We start from the raw sequence: 22539 nt of genomic DNA, 5'->3' as shown, positions 1-22539 counted from the left end.
TCGCCTGAGTACCTCACCTCGCCGAGCACTAGCAACTGAGTGATAGAAGTCGCTGATACTGTCAAGTGCTGTGGCCACATGTGAAGGACCGGCCAGCCCCCCCTGCATATGAGAAACCCAGATCTCCAACACTGCCTCTGTGAGAGTCTCATCCGTGTATAAGGCGTTTGGGATCCTGATACTATGAGACCGTCCTCTCAAATGAGGCTCTGAAATGGACAAAATTACCGAAAAATGGTTTGAACTGGAAACACCGGGTGCAATGCAAACTGTCCCCCCTCTATCAAGAGCCCAGTCACCCACATAGAATCTGTCAATCCGAGCATGGATAGGCATCTGCACCCTATGGTTCGACCATGAAAACAAAAGTGACTGGGACTGAACAAGAAATGCATTATCTGACCAAACATCTCTGCCACCAAACCTGAACAAGAAGGCATCCCAGGCTGCTCTCTCAAGGGAGTGGATACCACCTTCTCTGCCCCCTTTCTTATCCGAAGGTGCCTCAACCATGTTGAAGTCACCTCCAATAATCCATCAATCCGCAATGTCAGCCCACGAGAGCAACTCTTTCCAAAACAAAACACGGTCCCCTCTGTTGTTCAGAACATAAAGGTTGAGGAAACCAACCTTACGTCCGTCAATCAGAAGTAAAGTCTTTTGAAAAAGTGACAGTTCTCGCGGCCGGTGTGAGCGGAGACGGATTGACTAAATGGGAACCCATTCGTCCATCGAGGTGTGTTGGCCGATTCAAACACAAAAAATAAAAACTCCGTCCGCTTTCCTGAATCCCAGGAGACCCCTATAGGAGAATAGGGGTAATCCAGAAGAAGGAGACAGTGATGAAGAAGGGAGGAGGGAAGAGGAGGGAAGATAGGGGAGAGGAGGAGTGGACGAGAGGGGGAGAAGAGGAGTAGAGGAGAGGGGAAGGAGAGGGGAGGAGAAGCAGCAGCAGGCTGCAGCGGGGGGAAAGCAGCAGCAGGAGCGGGGGGGAAGCAGCAGGCTGCAGCGGGGGGAGAGCAGCAGCGGGTGCGGGGGGGGGGAGCAGCAGGCTGCAGCGCAGGGCAGCAGCAGGCGAGGGGGGGGGAGGAGGCTGCAGCGCGGGGGAAGGGGCAGTGCGGGGGAGAGGGCAGGTAGGAGGGGCAGCGAGGAGGGAAGGGAGGGGGCAAGCAGCAGGGAGCGGGGAGAGAGGCAGCAGGGAGCGGGGAGAGGAGCAGCAGCAGGAGGGAAGGGAGGGGGCAGTGAGGGGGGGAGCAGGAGGAGCAGCAGGGAGCGGGGGAGCAGCAGCAGCAGGGAGCGAGGAGAGCAGTGAGGAGGGGAGCAGGAGCGGGGAGCAGCAGCAGTTGTGGCTGTCCAAAAATGACAGCAAATATCTGCCGCATAAAGTTTTCTTGAAATCTGCTGTGATCCAGAGCACTGTTGGAAAATTTAAAAGGTTTTTCCAACCATGAACTTCTATTAAATTTTTGTCTCAATTGGACATACCTTCAAGTTGATAACTGGTGTGAGTCCACTCTGAATTCCTGTAATGTTGAAAATAACAAGGACCTTTAAATACTCAGGATTATCAGTTGTAGCATATATAAGTGATTTACTAGACAAAAATGCCCGAATGATCCTATATGGAATGGCCTATACCAGTTTTTTTTTCCTTTTTTTTGTGCAAAGAAAGAAACCTTCTATTAATGCTTGAAAAACTTTACAAAATAGCAGCCCTAGGCCCAAAGGTGCTGAGTATGGAAAATAACCAGATCAAGGCTGAAAGAAGAAAAATCAGCTTGTTCCAAAGAAACCCAGCTCATTGCCTAGGGAATCTCTGGTACAGGGGCTAACAGCCAGGTGGGGGGACTATATAGCCAACGAATCCCTTGCAGAGTAAAAATGTAGAAAACTCTTGCCTAGGGAATCTCTGGTACAGGGGCTAACAGCCAGGTGGGGGGGCTATATAGCCAGCAAATCCCTTGCGGAGTACAAATGTAGAAAACTCCTACAAGCCAAGCCTTGCAGAAACGTATGCGCCTCACAGCAGTCACCTTAGAGCCCGAGGTCCCATGCTCCTAGGTGGAGCGCAAGATGTAGATGATATCCTGCCAAATGGTGACCAAGGTAGCCGAAGGTGGAACCAGATGCTTGCCCATCACCAGACTACAGTGAGCAATCCAAATGTTCCATGCCGTGATACTGGCTACTACCTCCCACATGCTATCCTCCGACTGGGTATGAGGATCCGGGCTATCAGGAGGGACCGCCTCATGGAGCTCTATCCTTTGAATGCTCTGACTCTATATCCACTAAGCTGGAGAGACCTCATCAATGTGGAACGTGTGACCTCCCTCGGTCAACCAAGCCACCATCCCCGTAGTCCCTCTGAACGCTTTGCATGAGGGTCATAATCCTGAGGGCTTCCATCCAAATCTAAATCCTCTCACTGCACTACGACAGCTTCAAAGGAAGTGAGGGATCGTCTCTAGAAATCCAGCATAGCAACAGTGGCACTACCCCTCCACCTGCATCTGCTCCGACCATGGACCAATGGGCAAAGCCTCCATGGGCGGCCAGCCAAAAGAAGTAGGAGATCTTCCTCGGACACAAACTAAACCATAAACGTGTCCAAAACTTGGAACGGACCTCCCCAGGCACTCTCTGGGCCACCCAATGCCTCTCCCTCCAAGGGGTCCAAATCGAAGAGTCCATCTGGAGTCTCTTGCCAATCCGTGTGGTGTAGGAAAATAAGGGCACCTCGTCCACTTGCTCGGCGAGGCCGATTCTAGAGGGCCAAAACCACTCTCCCAAATCCCTCAAGGGCCTACCCTCCCAAAGAGAAGGCGCCATCTAGGGGCATCCTGCTCTAGGATGCTGGGAGGATCAATGTGCCACTCCTTCCCCAATCAGCCCACCACTCTGATCATCTGCCAATGAATCCCATCCAGACTCCCATCCATCTCTGGGTCTTTCTCAGTGAGTGCCTGAAGTAGGCCTCGAGGTCCCACATGAAAAAAACCACGTTGCATGCTACATCGCTGCATCATCATCCTCAAGGGGACCCCAGTCTGAGAAAACTGACCCAACCATCTATTGTCCATCCATATGCGAAGTCCCTCCATCGGTAATCTGCTCCATCTGCCAAAGGAGCAGGCTGAGCCACTGTCCCACTATGCCCAACCAATGTGAGTTCGTTGTCTGAGCATACGCCCATTGATCCCTGATCTCCGGGTACCAAATGAGGGAACTCCTCTCTGCAACGGGGCTGAGCACGGATGAGGTCCCCTGCTAATCTCTGCCAGACCCTATGGAGGTTCCTCATTAAGGGGGAACCCTTCCCTGGGGAACCTTTCCCCGTAAGGGGAGCCTCTGAGAAGATCCATCTGTGTGAATGTTGCCACTGCCCCCCCGCGCGTGGGGTGTTCCTAAGAAGCCCTCGATGTAAGAGGAGCTTCCAAGGCTCTGCGCCCGGGGTGAGGCTGTGCACACCCAACTTGTCCAAGAGGGATCTGCTTTGCATCTCCAGATCAATGATACCCAAGCCTCCCAATGCCTGCGGCATAATCATCGTCTGCCAAGTGGCCCGGGCTCTGGTATTCCTTGTGCCATCCTATCTTGCCCAAAGGAAATTCCAAACCAACCGTCGAAGCTGCCCAATGCACTCTCTGTGAAAGCACCAGCATGAGGCGATATACCAGGCCGTGGCAAGGAGGAGTTGGTTTGCCACTAGTGCACGGCCCACTAGGAAGAGTTTGCATGAGCTCCAGTAAAGCTTGGGCCGAACACTCTCGAGGACCGGGGCGATCTGCTGCTCTGCTGAAATATCAATACCCACCTGGCATCAGAGGTATCTCACTGTCTGGCCCCGCAGTATCCAACGGAAGCCAAAGTCACTCCCCCACTCTCGAACCTCCAGTTTCTCCTTAGAGCCTGTGAAGAAACCGATGAATTTTGTCCAGTTGACCCACGCACCTGAGACCTCACAATAGATAGCTAGGACTCCCTTGACTCTCTCCAAGCTCGCTGTGGTGCCCTCTATGTACAAGGCCGTGTCATCTCCAAACTCAGAGTCTAGCAGCTTCTCCTCATGTTTGATTGGGAGCCTCAACCCTATGAGGCCCGCCACCTGTGATCTCAAGTAGTAGCCCAAAGCCTCCGCCACAAACAAGAAGAGAAAGGGAACGAGGGGACAGCCCTAGCGGACCGAGCGAGGGAGAGGAAAGGCCTCGCTCGTGTGTCCACTGACAAGCATCTAACTAGATCTCCCCACATAAAGCGTAGAAACTCCTCTAATCCATTTGTCTGAGAAACCCAACCTCTGCATAGTATCCTCCAGGAAAGACCACTCCACCCTATCGTAAGCCTGCTCAAAATCCAAGGGAAGGATGGCCAAAGGCTGTGATTTCTACCTGGCCCAATCCACTGCCTCCCAGAACGTGAAGATGTTGTCTAGGATGCTGCGCTCTTGAACAAACCTGGTTTGTGTGTCGTGGATGATGTCGGTGAGATGAGGCCGTAACCGCAAACTCAACACCTTGGTGAGGATCTTGTATGCGGTGTCAAGCAAGGTGATCAATCTCCACTACCGAATGTATAACCTATCTCCCCCTTTTGGGATCAAACAAATCCACCCCCTGCTCAGGGATTGAGGAAGGGAGCTCGTGTTGAAGATCTGCTGACAGGCTAGGCGGAAAGTGGTGGAAATGATCTCCCAGAAGTTCCTGAAGAAGGCTGGAGGCAAGCCATCCTCGCGAGGACACTTTTGGGCTGGGAGGGCCTTAAGGAGCTCCTCATCCGTGAAAGGCTCCTCTAGACTCCTGCACAACTCTCGCAAGACTACCGTTGGAACGTGGTTCCAAACTAGCTCATGGACCACAAGGCAAGTTGGAGTCATCCTCACCATCTGAAAGAGCTGACTGTAGAAAACCGTGGTCAGCTCTAGAATCTCCTGTGGATCAGTGTGCATAATGCCCTACGGATCCCGTTTCAACATCTCTTGCTCCATAGAGGTTTGGGAGGCATTAGGCGCATGGATTCGTTCTTCATGACTCTTAGGTACCCTCAGTCCCGCTTCCCTACCTTGCCCCCTAACCCCGCCTTCCCCTGCCCCTACCTTGCCCTTCCTACCCGCCTCCCTCAGCCCCTTCCCCGCCCCTCCTACACCAGCCCCTTCCTCGCCTTCCCCGCCCCCCTCAGCCCCCTCCCCATCTCCCCTACCACTATCCATCCCCCTTCCTCTTCCTTGCCCTTCCCCACCTCCTCATCCCCCGCTTCCTCCTCTTCCTTTCCCTACCCCTTCCTTTCCCCTCCTTGCCTCATTCTCAGCCCCTCCCTTCTTTTCTTCTTTGCCCTTCCCCCTACTCTTTCGGCTCCTCTCTGTTTCAGCCCCTCCTCCCTTCCCCGCCCTATCTTTTTGCAGCAGAAGTGACGGATGGATCATTCAACTGAGTTTGAATCAGCCTTCCCACCTCGATTGGCGATTGATTTCTATTCAGCTAATCCTATCCCGCTTCCACCGGCCGCAAAAATAGTCACATTCTCAGAAGACCTGCTGCAGCAGCTCATGAAGGATGTAGAGCTTGAAAATTCTACCAATTTGATTGCATTCATCTATGTCTCATCCTTCGAGATCACAAGCCAGAGAATGGATGCTTGCGGTGGCGCTCCCCTCAGACCTCACCCCTCGACTCAAAGATGTTCGCTTGCTAGGGTGAGGTTACTTCCAGGTTGTTTTTTATTCACCGGAGGCTGTGAGCGCTTTGCTCAAAGCCGGGTACCTGCAATTGAGACATAGAAAGATTTTCTTTGACCCTTTCATGTTGGGCCTTCACCCTATGGAGCAGATTAAGCGGCGGTTCTCTTTTTTCATTCGATTTCCCGGCCTCCCACAGGTTTACCATCGATTACTCCCATTGATTGGGGAGTACTTTGGTATTGTCACTAGGAATCCCCCTGTCCCTAGTTTGCTCACTACAGCTACAGAGGCCATCAATTCTGATGGGGTTCCTGGACTTAGGGTCCTTTTGTTGGACCCTTATTTATTTGATGACCATGTCATGCTTCAGCATCCGGATGGGTCTTTCTTTCGACTGAGAGTGGAGATCCTAGGGAGACAGGACCATTGCAGGATCTGTAGGACCGTTGGGCATTTTGCCAATGAATGCCCAAAAAAGAAGAAGAGGACCAAAAAGCCTTCTGGCACAGCAACTTCCCTAGACCTCGACAGGGAGGTGATACGGTTCCAACACCTCCTCCTTGACCTCGATAGGGTGTTGGTACTTTTCCAATGCCACCCCCTCGACCTCGACAAGGGGTGTTGGTACAGCTCGTCAAAGTGCTCTTCCCAAACAGAGTGCTCCCTCGGTACCTCCACCTGCTGTCCCTAGATGGGTTCCAGTTCATGTGTGGCCTTCACACTCTCCAGATAAGGAAGCTGCCATCCAGAACGCCATACCTTTTGGAGCTTTGGATATTCCCGTTCTTGTTGCTCATTTGGTTCAAGATGCTAGGGCTTCAATTGCAGCCTCTCCCCTTGGCTTAGCGGTAGCCTTTCCCCTTGGCTAGGTACTTGATGGTACTTCTCCGGCTAGAGAGGCCCCTGCAGGTTTACAGGATCATGCCATTTCTGAGCAACCCCTTCCCTCAACTCCCCTCTTGGATAGAGGGAAAGGGGTTGTGTACACTGTTGATCCACTTCCCTCTTAAGGGATTCTTCGCACACCCTATGACGGGTTTGGTTCACAGGAACTCTTTTGCAGCCGTTGGCAGATCTCACGGACTTCCCAGAGGAGGATTTTGTGCCTTCCACCTTTGGTGAGACAGTGGTTGGGGTTCATGCTGACATGGTCTCTCCTTCCTCATATGGACAATTTCTTTCCCCTGTGAATTTTCCTCATTGAGCAGGAGGTCTTCCCCCATTGAGGGGTTTGTTTCTGCCACTAGGTTAGGTAAAGATGTTCCATGCTACTACCTCCTGTTGATGAGGATTGTAAGTTGGAACATATAGGGACTTGACGGCGTCCCTCATCGCCGCCGTAGACAGTTGATCAGGAATCAGCTTCATCGAGATGTTACTGATGGCTCCATTGATGTCTTATTCATTCAGAAGCACAAGCTGGATGACAGAGATTTTGCACAAAGTCAGGTAAATTTCTTTTAGGCCACACTTTTTGGTCACCTGCTTTGGGCACCAGGGGAGGTACATGCATGTCAGTGTTGGACTCTTTTCTCCCCATGGTTGTTGGACATGGAGTTATTTTTCCCTCTAGGGCCCAGTGGATTCTTCTTTTGATTGCGGGACGTAAGGTTGGATTCCTCAACCTCTATGCCCCCAATAATAGAGGGAATCGTGTCCTATTTTGGAAGGAATTGCTCTCCTGTCCCCCTTGCAGATTCGTGGGTCATTGGAGGAGACTTTAACATGGTGGAGTTGCCCTCATATAAAAAAAGGAGGCAGAGACGGTGGTATCCAATTCTTGGAAAGGGCATCTTGGGATGCATTCCTCTTCAAATTCAGTGGCAGAGATGCTTGGTGATGCCTTTCACACTAAGTCACGGTCACTCTTGTTTTCTTGCTCGAACAGGAGGCCGCAGATGCCTATCCATGCACGGATTGACCGTTTTTATGTTGATGATTGGGCCTTGGATAGAGGAGGATCAGTTTGAATTGCCCCTGGGGTTTCCACTTCGGATCACTTTCAGGTGGTGCTGATGGATTCTGAGCCGCACTTGAGAGGTCGTTCTGCAAGTATTAGGATTTCTGATGCCCTTTTTGCACAAGAGGACCTCATAGAGGCAGCTTTGCAGATCTAGGTCTCTCACTTGCAGGGTGGAGTGCCTACTCTGTTACATATGGCTGATGCACTCTCCGATATTAGTGGCTTTTACCATCTGGTTATAGTACCAAGAGATATGAGATTCTTAGATGAGAGATTGGTGCTCGCCAGCAGTTGGTAGCCTTGAAGAGGGAAGAGCAGAAGAGGCCACACGATGCTTGGATTCATGAGCACCTTGCTACAACAAGGGCTCACAAGTAGATTTTGATAGATCAGAGAGCAAAATATGCCTTTCATGCACGAGAGTCCTTCTGGATCCAAATGGGAGGTAGAGTCAATAAGCAATTCTTCTCTACTCATGGCCCCAGACATAGTAGAGAGAGTGTTTCTCAGCTCATTGACTCAGACCGAGTTTTACAGTCAGATCCAAATACCGTCATGCGCATAGCTACATATTTTTATGCCTCCCTTCTCTCAGCAAATCCCGGTAGCATGATGCCATTGCAAAACATAAACCCAAGTGTTGCAGATGTCCCATTCTTTTCCCAAATACTGAAAAATCATCAAGGAAGACTTTCATAAAAGATGTAAGATACTCAGCAAATACCTCCTGGATGTACTTTTGAAAGGTTGGTGGAGCATTCTTAAGACCAAAGGTCATGACATTAGAAGCAAATACTCCCCACTCAGTGACATGTATTCCTATGCTAGTGAAACCAGATATGAGGCTTTCTCTTGATGCATTCACCAACATAGAGTTCAAGTCTACCCTTCTTACCCGTCACAAGGGGAAGTGCTAGGTGAGACGCGGACTGACACCTTCTTTCTTCCTAACCTTTTGCGATATGATTGGGGATCACATTACCTCAGCCCTCCAGGGTGTTTGGGACTCTGGTGAGATGCCTGACTCACTTGCAGAGAGTCTCATGCATCTAATCCCAAAAGAAGGGTGCAGAAATTTAGTGTTGTAGTGGAGACCTACCACTGTATTGGGCACTTGCTATAAGATCCTGGCAAAAGCAATCAGCTTGCGTTTGCATCCCATACTTCCAAATCTTATACATGATACGCAAATGGGATTTATTCATGGCAGAAGTATTTTTTATAACACATTTTCTTTTTGGGAAGTTTCAGATTGGGCCATGCAGAGTGGACAAAAGATAGCCATTCTACTCTTGGATTTTGAAAAAGCATGACAAGGTAGATTGAGACTTCTTGGAGGGCACCCTTCATCAATTTGGGTTTTCAGATGCATGGATCAGAGGGATTTCATCCTTGTACAAATCAGCCCACAGCCACATACTTATAGGGGTTAGGGGAGATAGATTTCAGATCTCCAGATCAGCTGTCAGGGATGCCCTCTTGCCCCTTTTATTTTCCTATTTGTGGCTGAGGCGATAAGCATTTTTCTCATGTCTAGAGCTAGTCGATTGTGAGCTAGCACATGACACTGCTATTTTCTTGGAGCCCTCCCCTCAGACTCTCACCTATTTCAGGGCAGCCTTGGACTTGTTTTTTATGGCAGCAGCAGGTGCTCATATTACTCGGAACAATTCCAATGGCTTTTGGATCAGTAATGATGACACCCCGGACTGGGGGGCTGATTTGGGCTTCACCTGGACTCGTAGGCGTGTGTCAGTAAGGCACTTAGGATGCCAGGTTGGCATGGGAATCTTTTCTTCGCAATGGTTTGCTCCAATGTGTGCTGCTGATTCGTGGAGCTGCTACGGCTAAGTCGTGGAGCTGCTACCTCGGAAATCCTACCTCCTACTACTGCTCATTCTGCCTCCCTTCTCCTCCACTTCTGCTGCTGGTCACCGCCATCAGCCTCTCCTCCTACGTGCTACACGCTGCCTCTCCCTTCTACCCCCGCTACCCACTGCCCCTTCTACTGCTCATGCTGCCTGATACCTCCTCTTGGTGCATCCTTCTCTTTGGATCTCCCAAAATGACTTCTCTTTCCAATATGTCCCTCATTGTTGAGAAGTTCACGGGCGAAGGATTTCCCACTTGGCAAACTGAAGTGCAGCTGCTCCTCATGAAACAAAATGTATGGGATGTCATTGAGGATGAGGACTATGCTACAACACCAGATACTCAACAACTCAAGATATGGAAGCGACACAACTCAAGAGCCATTGCTCTTATTGAACTTTGCCTCGCCAACACTTTGATTCATCATATCAACTTCAAATCAAAGGCCAAGGAGATTTGGGAGCATCTCGAGAATCTGTTAGGTAATAAAATCACAAACTCCAAGGTTTTCTTGAAGCTGCAATTTTGTAAGTAAAAAAAGGAGAAAAATGATGCTTTAAGTGCAATCTCTGGTTCAACAACTTGACACTTGCATGGATTTTCAGATGCATGGATCAGAGGGATTTCATCCTTGTCCAAATCAACTTCAAGTGTCCACTTGACACAAGGACAAAATGGTTGTCCTCATGAAGAGTATGGAAGAAGCCTCTCGTTTTTTAGAACACTCTTGAAGTACTTAGGCTTGCCTCGACAACCTTTGATGATATGGTGACTCTTCTTCTAAAAAAAGACTGCCGGAACAAAGAATCTCCGCTCTTTACCTCAGGCACTGAAGAGGCTCTTGCCTCCACCAGCAAATGGAAAACCTATAGAACATCACGTGCAGATATTGTAGCGCAAGGGCCATAGGGAAGCAAATTTCTACACAAAGAAAGAAAAAGAACAACACCAGCATCATGACAACTTGGTTGCAACAGAGGAGATTCCAGACCTCGACCACGCACTCACCCATGTCACCCTCATTGAGGAAGACAACCCAAATGTATTCTGATTTCTCTTATGTAAGTCAATAAAGGTCCTCTGCCTTGAGTAGTCCCTCTAAAATGATGTATGCTTTTGTGGCTTTGGAGTCAATAAGGGTACTCTTCCCTAGGTAGTCCCCCCAAAAGTGATTGTATTCGGTGTTTACTCTTATGGCTATGCAAGACTCCTACCCACTTCAGAGTAAGGGGGGGTGATGAGTGATGGTCCTCAATCACTGCCGGTCGCAACTGACTGAGAAGTCACTATCACACGGGAGGTGTTAGATAGTTGGACTTGCTATTTGTAGTATTGCGGTGGAGGGGGTATAGACAAAGCCGAAGGCCACAGGTGCACCACGTACCGGGCACGCTATTTCTAATCCGATTGTGGATGTAATGCCAGTTATACCAGCCCTTGAAAAGAGCTTCTGCTACAAACAGGAACCGGTCCCTCCAACCGGTTTACTCTTTGTGTATTGGGTCTCACACTCTTTGCTCTGAAGGGAGATGTTGGAGAAATTATAGTCAAAGAGTGTGTTCTAGTGTGTACTAGAAACTAGTTTTATGAGTCTTTGTGTGAGAGAGTGCAAAGGCATATTGGGAGTTATCCCATATACATATGGTACTTGAGTATGTGTGTCCACTCTATATTAGTGTTGTACCTTCGCTTGTCAAATCAATCAACTCAGTGGAGCTTTTGGTCATGTAAGTGATTTCATTTTGGTTCTTGCCTTTCCTTCCATTTCATTTCATTTCCAGTTCAAGTTATGCTTCCTTCCTTCTAGCTCTCTTGTCTTCTTTCCTCCTCCTTCAAGTTCCTTCACCCCTCTCCTCTTTTGAAGAGATTGAGTGGCAGCCTATCATGAGGAATGATTGTATACTTGATGAGCATGGTAGGCAGCTTGGTTTGTCTCATTATATGCAGCGGTTCAAGTGGGAGAGAGGCCCAGCCGCTTCGGTGGATTCTTGGAAAGCTTCAAAAGACTTCCAGAAGATCGTCAGCAACAATTGGTCAGTCATCTCAGAGGAAGTGCAGGGAGGATACTTTAGATAGATGCAGCCTTACCCGATGATTGGGTGGTTACAGCAGATGACCCAAATCTACTCTGTCACAAGCTTTCTTGAGAAAGTGAAGCCTCCCAAGTAAAAAGATATTACCAAATGCTTCTGCCATGCACAAAGCCCATCTGTGTATAAAGAATAACATCTAGAAGAATGGGCTGCAAATAGAAATTGATAGTTTTTTTTTTTTGGGGCCAAAATAGACTTCCATTAAGTATGAATAAAACTCGCAAAAGAAAGCTCAAAGCGGAAATGCATCATGCAATGCATGAGAAAAAACTCCTCAAAAGAGGTAGAAAATGACCAAGGTTGAGGCTGAAAATGCCACCTCAATCCTGTGGAAGTCTTAGTGAAGAAGGGGCAGCCCCTCCATTCCCTGAGGAAAATAACCCGCCTAGCAGAAGCTGCCTGAGAGGATCCCTACCTACTCATCTAGATGGCCATCAGTGTATGTATAGTGTCCGTCCTATACCGGTCAAAGTGTGGGAGGGGTGAATCTGGGACCCATCCAAAGCCTCTGTGCATCTGGCTCTCCAAAATGCCACGCTGAAATGCTCGCCAGTATCTCCCAAGAAGAGTCCACCGAGGCATGAACAACCCTGAAGGGTAAGACTCAAACATCATCCAGAGAACACGACTCGACCAAATGTTGTCTGATCGCTAGGGCCCAAGATGAGTCATATCTCTTAAAAGAAACCTGAGGCCCCGAAAGAGAAAACCAAAACCCAAGTCATGAAGAAGGGGGATAGAGCGAAAGAGCTGAAAATCCTAGCAACCCCCTTGGAAATAATCCTCGCCTGTCTGCAATACCATAAGCAATGTCGAATTGTCTCCACAACATAGAGGCAATGAGGATAGGTAGGGTCGGCCCCAAACCCTGGATCTCCCTAGGTTCATTGCACTCCCACCATGAATAGAAAGCCAAAAGACTACTATTTTTTCTATTCTTGTGGGATTTCTAGAGTCTCCTCCAAAAGTTTTTCTGCAGATCAATAGAGACATGAAAACTATCCCAATGAAGAGCTCTGGAAGGCCTCCAACCTCTACAGCTGAGATGAAACTTCTTCGCATTACTGACAGTATAATGATAGAAGGGGAGGCTCTTCTCTCAGCGCCCTTCATCGATCCACTCCAACTGTTCTGGGTCCCATAGCAATAACTTTATGGGGACACCTCCATAAAACCATTACCTCCATGATCCTAGGGAAAGGAGAAGAGGGTCAAGATCCAGTACCACTGTAAGTCAGAACCAAACTCCACATAAATCACAATCCTGACACGCTGAAATGCTCTCTCTAGCAAGATGTCATATGTGGATCTGGACAGCCTACCTCCCCAATGCACATTAAAAACCAAGGCATCCTCATGTGCATCTCAAACTGCAATAACTTGAGGTGGAATGCCTGTACTCATGAACACGTCCATCCAAGTGAAACAAGTAATAGGCATGTCATCTATCCCCATGCAATCCACTGGCAAGGTTGCATCAATAGGCTGAATTCTCCCTGCACTCCCTCTGAGGTGACTAACCACCTGAGATTTCCTATCCTCTAGAAGCTTTTTAAAAGCTTTCCAAGATCCCACAATGGAGGCAGGCCCCCTCTCCAAGCTGGACCACTGCATATAGTGAGAAGCACCAAGTCGTCTGTCATGCTCATCCAAAATACTATCGTTTCACATGATGGGCTCTCTTCGCGAGAGGAAGGGGAAACCCTCTGAAGAGTACACTTGCAAGTGGCCCAAGCTTTAAGGATAGCAGAAATGACAAGGGAGGAAGGAGATCTGAGATGGGCTGAAGTAACACTCCATCTGTTTCTATCCATACAGTCTCCTCCCGACAAAGATGTGCAAGGCTGTATGCTACGAATGAAAATATCATGCCACGGCTCCTGCCCAGGCATAAGTCCACTCGTAACGATCTTGCAAGGATCTGCATTGTAAATCTAGATCTATTATATTAAGGCCCCCTTCCCAAGTGGGGAGAATCAAGGTCTCCCAAGCCACCCTTGTTGTAACATCTTCTGTGTCATCAAGACCCCTCCATATAAAAATCTTTATCGGTCTCTTAAGCTGAGTAATACAATCTCTAGAAACGGCACTAGCAAGAGCAAACAAACCAAACCGTGGCCAACTCGACCTGGTTGACCATCACTACTCTCGAGGAAAGGTCAAGCTTCGCAGAGCCCGGACAAAAAAAGCTTTCTCCTTATGCTCTCAAACATTAGAGCAAACTAGAGAGATGCCCAAACCAACCTGGCATCCCAAATACCTGACAAGAAGATCCCTCGGAATCCAAGTGAATCCTATGTCATTCCCCTAATTCGGAGTGTCCTCCTCTCATTGATCCAAAAGCCAATAGATTTGTGCCAATTGATGTGTGTGCCCACCACAGTAGTGCATAATAAATCCAAGGCTGTCCTAAAACATGTGAGTGTTTGTGGAGTGGCATCCAAAAAAGCGGTATCATCTGTCAGCTCCACTATCTAGAAGCTCCTCTTCTGGTCTCAATGTGAGTCTCAGCCCAAAAATATGAGCTCGAGATCTAATATAGATACTTATAACTTCAGCCACAAACAAAAAGAGAAGGACACTGATCGATCTGAAATCCTGAAAACTCTCTCCCCTTATCCCACCAATAAGAGCCTCACTGTTGGCTGATCTGTATAAAGAGGAAACCCCTCTTATCCATGCATCTGTAAAACCAAAATGAAAAAGAGTGCCCTTCAAAAAGCCTCAATCTATTCTATCATAAGCTTTCCCAAAGTCAAAGAGTAGAATGGACAATCTCTGGCAGCTTTGCATATCCCACCTTGAAGCTTCCAAGAATGAGAAGATATTATGAAAAATGCTTCTGTCATGCACGAAGCTAGTCAGCATATCATGAATAAGATCTAGAAGTACGGGCTGCCAATGCAAGCTTATTGCTTTGGCCAGACTTTTGTAACAAGTGCATCCAAGAGAGTGATAGGCCTGCACTAGGACACTAAATTTCTGTAACTTCCTTTGGAATGAGATGAATGGGATCATCTGTAAGTGAGCCAGACATCCTACTAGAGTCCCAAACGCCTTGCAAGGTGTTAAGAATCAAGCTCAAGGTTGGGTGGTTACCGTTGTGTGTCTAGTGAAAAAGATGGTAGGTTACTCTGACTCAACCATGGGTACTTGATGAATTAGATTCTATCTTGTGTAGTTTTCTTCTTTTGTAGTTTGGAGTGTGGATGATGGAAGGGATGGAGGAGACACTTTCTCCCTCTTGGTTGGCCTCTTGATCTCTCTCTTGAATCCTTGACATGGTATCAGAGCCTCGTGCTCTTCTCCCACTCTCTTGAAGCTATACTTTGTAGCGCATTTTTGATCTATTCCAACCAGTGGAATCCTTAGTAGCTCCCTACATTTTGTCTGTGGGCCGGATGTGCTATCAGTTAAAGGGAAGGGGCCGATTTTGTTTGTTGAGAGGTTTTTGCGCTCCAGTTGAAACATGGGTGATTTCGAAGCATTTTTGCACATGATAGTTGATCGTGGACTGCGCCATTAGCTCGTAAGGGCTGTTTTTTTAGTTGTAGCAGGTTTTTGCTTGCCCTGGAGGGTCGTGGGTAATCTCAGAGCGTGCCATAGTTTCAAGGGAGCCGCCTACTCTGTGATTTACAGGCTTTGTGCTCGCCTCACTTCATGGAGATCTTGTTCACTAGTCCGTGGGAGCCTCTGGCTCATTCCAGGAATTCACAGCCCTTCATAGGATAACAGTTGCACCTCGGCACTTTTGACTCGCCTCAGAACTCAACCAAAAGCAAGGAGGGCTAGCCAATTTTAGTTCGAGGTTTTTTTTGGCTCGCTTGAGTCGACTCGTGGGTGACCTATAGAGTTCCAAGGGATGGTTTTGGTTGTCGTGAAGTCTTTGGTCCTTTGCACAGCTTGAGCGTAGTAGAGATTGGTAGAGTACCGCCTTGTTTCAAGGAAGATTGTCAGATGTCATTGCTCGCTCGAGAAGCAACCGTGGTGGTCATAGCTGGTTGTTTTCGAGTGTTTTTGGCCATCCATGGCACAGCTTGTGAGAAGAGGAGGTTTGTAGAGTGTCTGAGGTGCCGAAACTTGAGAGAAGCATCTACCATTTTTCAAACCAAGGGAGAAGTCAGGATGCTCATGGCTAGAAGCATTAGTTTGGGATCCACACTAAAGGAATGAGTGCTTTGAGGGCTACGGGTTATCAAGAGCAACGTTCTTGCTTCTATTCATCAACGACTGGCTGTTGCAAATGCTCGCAAGAACTTGATTATTTTCTACAAGGCCTCTTCCGAGACAACTTTCTCTGTGTAGACAAACTTTGCATAAACTCTATTTCTCATCAAATGAGTGCAAGCCTTAGTGGACAGAAAAAGGGATGTTGCTGAAATCTCATTCGGCAAAGGAAGATAACAAGGAAAAGCCAGCTCAGCTTAATTGAAAAGATTGGCATAGCACTTGTACTAATCATTTTACAAGAGTGTGCCCATAATTTAGGAATTGTATTTGCAGGTAACACTAAATTCAGAAATTTCAGAAGTTATGCAAGCAAATGTCTTGATGTCTGGGATGCCCGGATTGGCAAATGTTGAATGCAACATGCCTCACATGATGTGAGAGGAAGGTGTGGACAGCAAAATCAGTAAATGCCAAAGTTGGAAGCACATTGATGCTATAAGCTTAATGCATAATGGTCATGATGATGCCTATGGTTCAGCTTGTTATGATGTTGCCTTGAGCTGCATTGATTGGCATTGTGAACTGGATACTGTGGTATTTTTTTGGGCATAGTGATTGCCATTGCTGGCTGCATATCGGCTGGTGGTTTGCCTGCAAATTACTCTTGTTGCATACTGTGTACTGGACTGTTTTGAGTCATTATGGCAAACTCTGGTGGTACGGATAATATCTCTCAAATCATTGGTGAAAAGCTGGACAATAATAATTATGTTTAGAATGGAGAACTTCTTGATTGGAAAAGGATATTGGGACTTGGTTACAAGTGATGAAGCTGAACCTGAGATGCCAAAAAGAAATGCAACTACAGAACAAATCAAGAATCATAAGAATTGTGTTGAAACAGCACAGAAGGTGCTTCATTGGTTTTCAATATGTATTTCAGATGCAATGGTTATGCAACTGCAAATCACCTAGGGATGCATGGGATATCTTGAACAAATATTATGGCACACCTACAAGTGCTATAAAGATTCAGCTGAAACAAAGCTTAATAATATGTCAAGAAGTGGGAGAAGCATGCAGGACTATGTAACAGAGATAAAGACCATGCATATCAGTTCGCATTTATTGATGCACCGGTGGATGATAATGGCATGGTTGCAGTGACTCTTCGTGGTCTTTAATGTAAGTCCTTTGATACTTCTATTTCAGTGAGGCACGATATGCCAGATTTTAATGAGCTCATTGCTCTCTTGATTATGAGGAAATTAAGCTTGGATTGAACACTGGCTCTAGTAGTTCAAAGAGGAGAGATGCTATGTTTTACTCTAATCAGAGAACCCGAGGTGGAAGAGGAAGAAGTTCATCTCGTGGTCGAGGTGATTTCAAGAATGCATCTTATTCACAGAATCTGAATCAAAGTTGGGCCAATCAAAATGCACAAATACAAAGAGGCAGAGGATCCTTCTGAGCAAGGGGGAGATCTGGATCTAGAGGTAGAGGTGCTTCACGCAGCAACTTCAACAACATGTTGATCAATCAAACATGAATAAGGAATGCCACTACCGTGGGAAAATTGGTCACATTGCTAAGGATTGCTTCAAAAAGCAAGCAAATCAAAGGGCAAAAGCAAATCAGTAGGGACATTATGCTTCCTCTAGTAATGCAAATGAGGGGTCCTCAGATAAGTTATTTGCCATGACACATGCAAGGGCATAAGTGTAATGATGCTCATTTGGAAGATGTTTGATACATTGATTCGAGAGCATCTAACCACATGACACCTCATAGAGAGTGGTTTGATGAGATGACTCATGGTGATCATGGGCATGTATGCATTAGTGATGATACACAACATGATATCACTCATATGGGTGTTGTTCCCTTGGTTATGCATGATGGCAAGAAAAAGAAATTGAATGATGTCTTTCATTTTCCATCTATTACAAAAAATTTACTATCAGTTGGGCAAATGGCTGAACAAGATTTGCAAGTGAGAACCAATAAGCATGGATGCTTTATTGAAGAGTTTGGCAATGGCTGTAGACTCGTTGCAAAAGGGAAAAGGCATCGCAGGATGTTTAGCCAATCATGCATATTGGAGTTGAAAGCTGCAATGTTCAAACATGGTATAAGTGCGGTACAAGACTTGGACATATGGCATAAGAGGATTGGTCATATTAATGTTCAAAAGCTGAGGAATATGCAGCATAAAGGTCTTGTTGATGGTCTGCCCAAGTTTAAGTACACTACCTTGAAACATGTGTGTCCTGCATGCCAGTTTGGAAAGCAATCAAGATTGCCATTTACTAGGCATGTGAAGCATAGTACTGGGATCTAGCACAGACTCCTTAATTGGGACGTTCATTGTATTATGTTACTTTCATTGATGACTTTAGCAAGTATACATGGCTATATTTTTTGAAGCACAAGAACGAGGTTTTGGATGCATTCAAGAATTTCAAACAGCATTTTGAGGAGGAGTTTGCTTTATATATTACTTGCCTGAGGTCAAATAATGGTGGTGAGTATTTGTCAAATGAGTTTGATAATTTTTTGGCCCAACATCGGATTAGAGGACAGCTTACATGCCCAAACACTCCACAACAAAATGGAGTGGCTAAACGGAAAAATGGGGTTCAAGTGGAGGCTGCAAGAGCCATGTTAAATGAGAAAATTTTACCTAATTATTATTGGGCAAAAGTAGTTGGGACTGAAGTGTATATTCTGAATTGTACACCTACAGCTGGGATACATATGATCACTCATATGAGAAATTGTATGGTGAAAGGCCTAATGTAAGTCATCTCAAAGTGTTGGGTAGCCTCGCATATGTACATACCCTAGATGAAAGAAGAAGGAAGCTGTATTCCAAGGATGAACAATGTGTATTTATTGGCTATGCACAAGATTGGAGATGCCCTTACCTCCTTTAGAGGCTCTCCGGGTCTCTGTCTCTGCTTTCGAGTCAAAATCCTCCGAATTGGTACCTTCAGACCTTCCATCCGAACTGGTTGCATCCGAATCATCCTCACTGTCATCCAACTTCTTGGATTTGGGCATTTTCTTCTTTGATTTGATCTTCCCAACTTTGTGATTCTTGGATGTCCTCCCATGTAGGGATTCCCCCGCTCGCACTGCTTGCGCCATGACCACCACAAGCGTTGTCTGTGTCCGATCCACTATGGCCAATGCCATCCGCAAATCTTGTGACAGCCCCAAAATGAAGTAGTCATTGAGTACCTCCTGAGCACGGCTTTGAGCCACAGGCACATGTTGCAAGAGTAAATTGAATTTGGACGCATAATCTTCCACATCCTGATCGTTTTGCTAGGAAGACATTGATCAGCCGGGATGTTGTCTTTGATGAGCTAGGGTCCTGGTATGGCAAGCCCAATGTGGTTATCCTAGATAATGCATCTAAGGTAATGCACATGAGAAAAATGAGCCCCTCGGTACTTCTATGTCTAGGCCTACATCTAGTGGTTCTACAAGTGTGAATCCATGGACATGCAGGTTAAGGAGTACTTCATCTATTTCCACTGACACTGTAGTGTGAATGAGGGAGAGAGATAAAGGGAAAGCAAAGGCTTTTGGGGATGTTCCTGGACCAACAAATTGTGGTTATGATTTAGCTAGCAATGAAAGTATGGATAGTGAGTTGGGTATACCTTCTGTGTGTACACCTGGAGCAAAGGCAAGCAGGGACATACCTCCTCATGTCAGAGGAGAGTCAAGCAGCACACCACAGCCACAAAGGTCTCAGAGAGTGAGATATCCTGTTGACAAGTTGACCTACAGTGAATATACTGCTAGACACTATGCATATATGGCAAAAGTTGTCATACAGAACCTACCACATTTGATGAGGCTGTTTTACATGAGCATTGGATGAGTGCCCTAGATGAGGAAATTGATGCCTTTGCAGCTAATCACTTGGGATCTAGTGGAGTTTCCTGAAGGTAAAAATCGCATTGATTTTGTCAGTGGGTTTATAAGGTCAAATGCAAGTTTGATGGGTCTATAGGAAGGTATAAGGCAAGGCTGGTTGCTAAAGGCTATGCACAGCAATATGGTTTGGATTATGAAGAGACATTTATTGATGTTGCTAAGATAAAAACTGTGAGGACTGTTATTGCATTGGCTGCTGCAAAAGGCTAGAAATTATAGCAAATGGATGTTAAGAATGCCTTCCCGAACAACCTAAAGAGTATGTACACCATGACTATCCTAACTATGTTTGGAGGTCGAAGAAGGCTCTTTATGGGCTGAAGCAGGCACCTAGAGCTTGGAATGAGAGGATAAGTAGATACTTGTAGGAGCTTGGGTTTGTTTTTTTTTTGCAAAAAAGAGACTTCTATTAAGTATTAAAGAAAACCGTTAGACCAAGCTCCATACGAAATACGGGATACATCATGCAATGCATGAAAAGCTCAAGAGCCAAAAAGAAAGGATTGGGGCTGATAGTGCCATCTCAATCTGGTAGCAACCTCGAGAAAAAAGGAGAACCCCTCCAAACTCAAAGAAATACAGTCCTCCTAGAAGAGCCTACCTGTGAAGGGCTCTGCATGCTAGCCCATATGGCTATCAAAGTGTGAACCGTGTCACTCCAAATACCCGTGAACACCTGTGATGGGTGTATCTAGGTGTCATCCAAGGCCTCTGTGCATCTGGCTCTCTAAATGTGCCAAGAGGAAATGCTAGCCAAAATCTCCCAAGAGGTGTCCACTGAAACATGCGAAGCTCTGAAAGGAATATGTGGCACATCCTGAAGAGAGTAGGGCTCTATCACCTGTCAGCGGATCGAGAGTGCCCAAGAAGAAGGCTCACCCTCATAAAACACCTGGGACCCAGTAAGGGATAACCATGCGACCGAGTCCCAAGTCATGAAGAAAGGGAAAGTATGAAAAATGCTGAGTATCCAAGCAACTCCTTTTCAAACAATTCTCGCTTGATTGCAGTCCCAAAGGCAATGTTGCACTGACTCCTCTGCAGAATGACAGCGAGCACAAGTGGGATCAGCCCCAAATCGTGATCTCCACAGATTCACTGCAATCCCTCCATGAATAGAAAGCCGAAAGAAAAGAGTGATCTTTCTATTTCTGAGTGATTTCCAAAGCCTCCTCTAGAAATTCCTACGCAAATCTGCGGTGATGAAGAAGCTATCCCAATGGGGGGCTTTGGAGGGAATCCAACCTCTACTGCTCAACTGAAATCTCCTGGCATTACCAACCGTGAAACGAAAGAAGGGACTCCCCCTCTCTCGGTGCCCATGATCTATCCACTCCCACTCTCCTGGGTCCCACTGCAAGCACCTGATAGGTGCACCTCCATATAACCACAACCTCCAGGATCCCAGGGCCAAGAGTAGAGGGTCCGGGTCTAAGTGCCACTGCAAGCCCGCTCCATGGTCCACAAAACCAACAATCCTGATAGGCTGAAAGGCAACCTCTAGAAGAATATCATCCGTGGATCTAGAGAGTATACCTCCATCCCCAACGTCAAAGACCATAGCATCTTCCCCGAGACCTCGAAGAGTGATCACTTGTAGAGGAACTACTGTCCTCGAAAAAGCTCCCATCCTAGTGGTGGAAGTAATTGGCATCTCAACTGTCCAATCCATTGGGATGGCTGCATCTATCTGCTGAATCCTACATGCTACCCCTCTGAGGTGACTCACGGACTGTAGCCTCTAATCCTCAAGTAGCCTGATAAAAGCCTTCCAAGTGCCTACTGTATATAATGGGAAGTGCCCAGAGGTCTGCCATGCTCATCAAGTATACTATCGTTCCAAATGATCGGCTTCCTATTAATCTCTTCAAGGGTAGAGGGCGGAACCCTTCGAAGAGTGTTCCTCAAGCTCCCCAAAGCTTTCAAGATGGCAGTCATGAGAGGAGAGGCAAGAGACCTGAGAGAGGCGGAAGTAAAAATCCAGCGAGGGCTGTCCACCCAATCATCTCCTAAGGTAGGTGTGCAGGCCTGAATGCGTCCAAAAAAGAAATCCTTCCAAGGTTCCTGCCCACCTTACAAAGCAATGCCTTGCACTGCAAGTCCGGGTCAATGATATTAAGGTCCCCTTCCCAAGTAGGGAGAATAATGGTCTCCCACGCTACCCTTGCTGCAACATTTGCCGTGCCATCAAGTCCACTCCATAAAAAATTCCTGATTGGTCTAATGAGCTGAGTGATGCAATCCCTAGACCGGCACCAGCAAGCACACACAAACGAGGCGGTGGCCAAGAGAACCTCGTTCACTACCACAACTCTAGAGGCAAGGTCACGTTTGGTTGAGCTCCAAAAAATGAGCTTTTTCCTTATACTTTCTAGTACTGGGGCAAACTGCTGTGCTGGAGAGATACCCAATCCTACCTGGCATCCCAAATATCTCACAGGAACACCCCTCTCAATCCAAGAAAAGCCAATGTCAACTCCCCAGCCTGGAGTGTCCTCATCATTGATCCAAAAGCCAAAGGATTTATGCCAATTAATGTGTGCCCCTGCAGCTGAGCAACAAATATCCAAGGCTGTCTAGAAAGAATCAAGTGACTGTGAAGAGGCCTCAATAAAGATAGCACTGTCATCAGCCAACTCATAGTCAAGAAGCTCCTGCTCCTGTCTCAAGGGCAATCTCAACCCATAAAGCTCCGTCTGAGATCTAAGGAAGATGCTCATAGCTTCTTCCACAAAGAGAAGGAGGAAGGGGGCTAAAGGGCATCCCCGACGAACTGATCTGGAAATCTGAAACCTGTCACCCCTTACTCCTCC

The 22539-nt window shown here is 47.0% G+C and overlaps 1 protein-coding gene across 2 annotated transcripts in view; it reads right to left on the bottom strand.

Annotated features, from left to right (window-relative positions):
* The window catches only part of LOC147902588 (serine carboxypeptidase 1-like), a 224934-nt gene that overhangs the window by 102331 nt on the left and 100064 nt on the right, over positions 1-22539 (bottom strand). For both annotated transcript variants that reach the window (XM_087373630.1, XM_087373631.1), the window contains one exon: positions 1486-1523. In XM_087373630.1, coding sequence (XP_087229756.1) covers positions 1486-1523 — 38 coding nt within the window. The remainder of the gene's footprint in view (positions 1-1485; positions 1524-22539) is intronic.

The sequence above is a fragment of the Dipteris shenzhenensis genome, chromosome 4 (genome assembly GCF_047967505.1).
Source record: "Dipteris shenzhenensis isolate YYH24624 ecotype China chromosome 4, Dip_SZ_1.0, whole genome shotgun sequence".
Classification (NCBI taxonomy): Eukaryota; Viridiplantae; Streptophyta; class Polypodiopsida; order Gleicheniales; family Dipteridaceae; genus Dipteris; species Dipteris shenzhenensis.
This window is presented reverse-complemented; position numbering and strand designations above follow the sequence as displayed.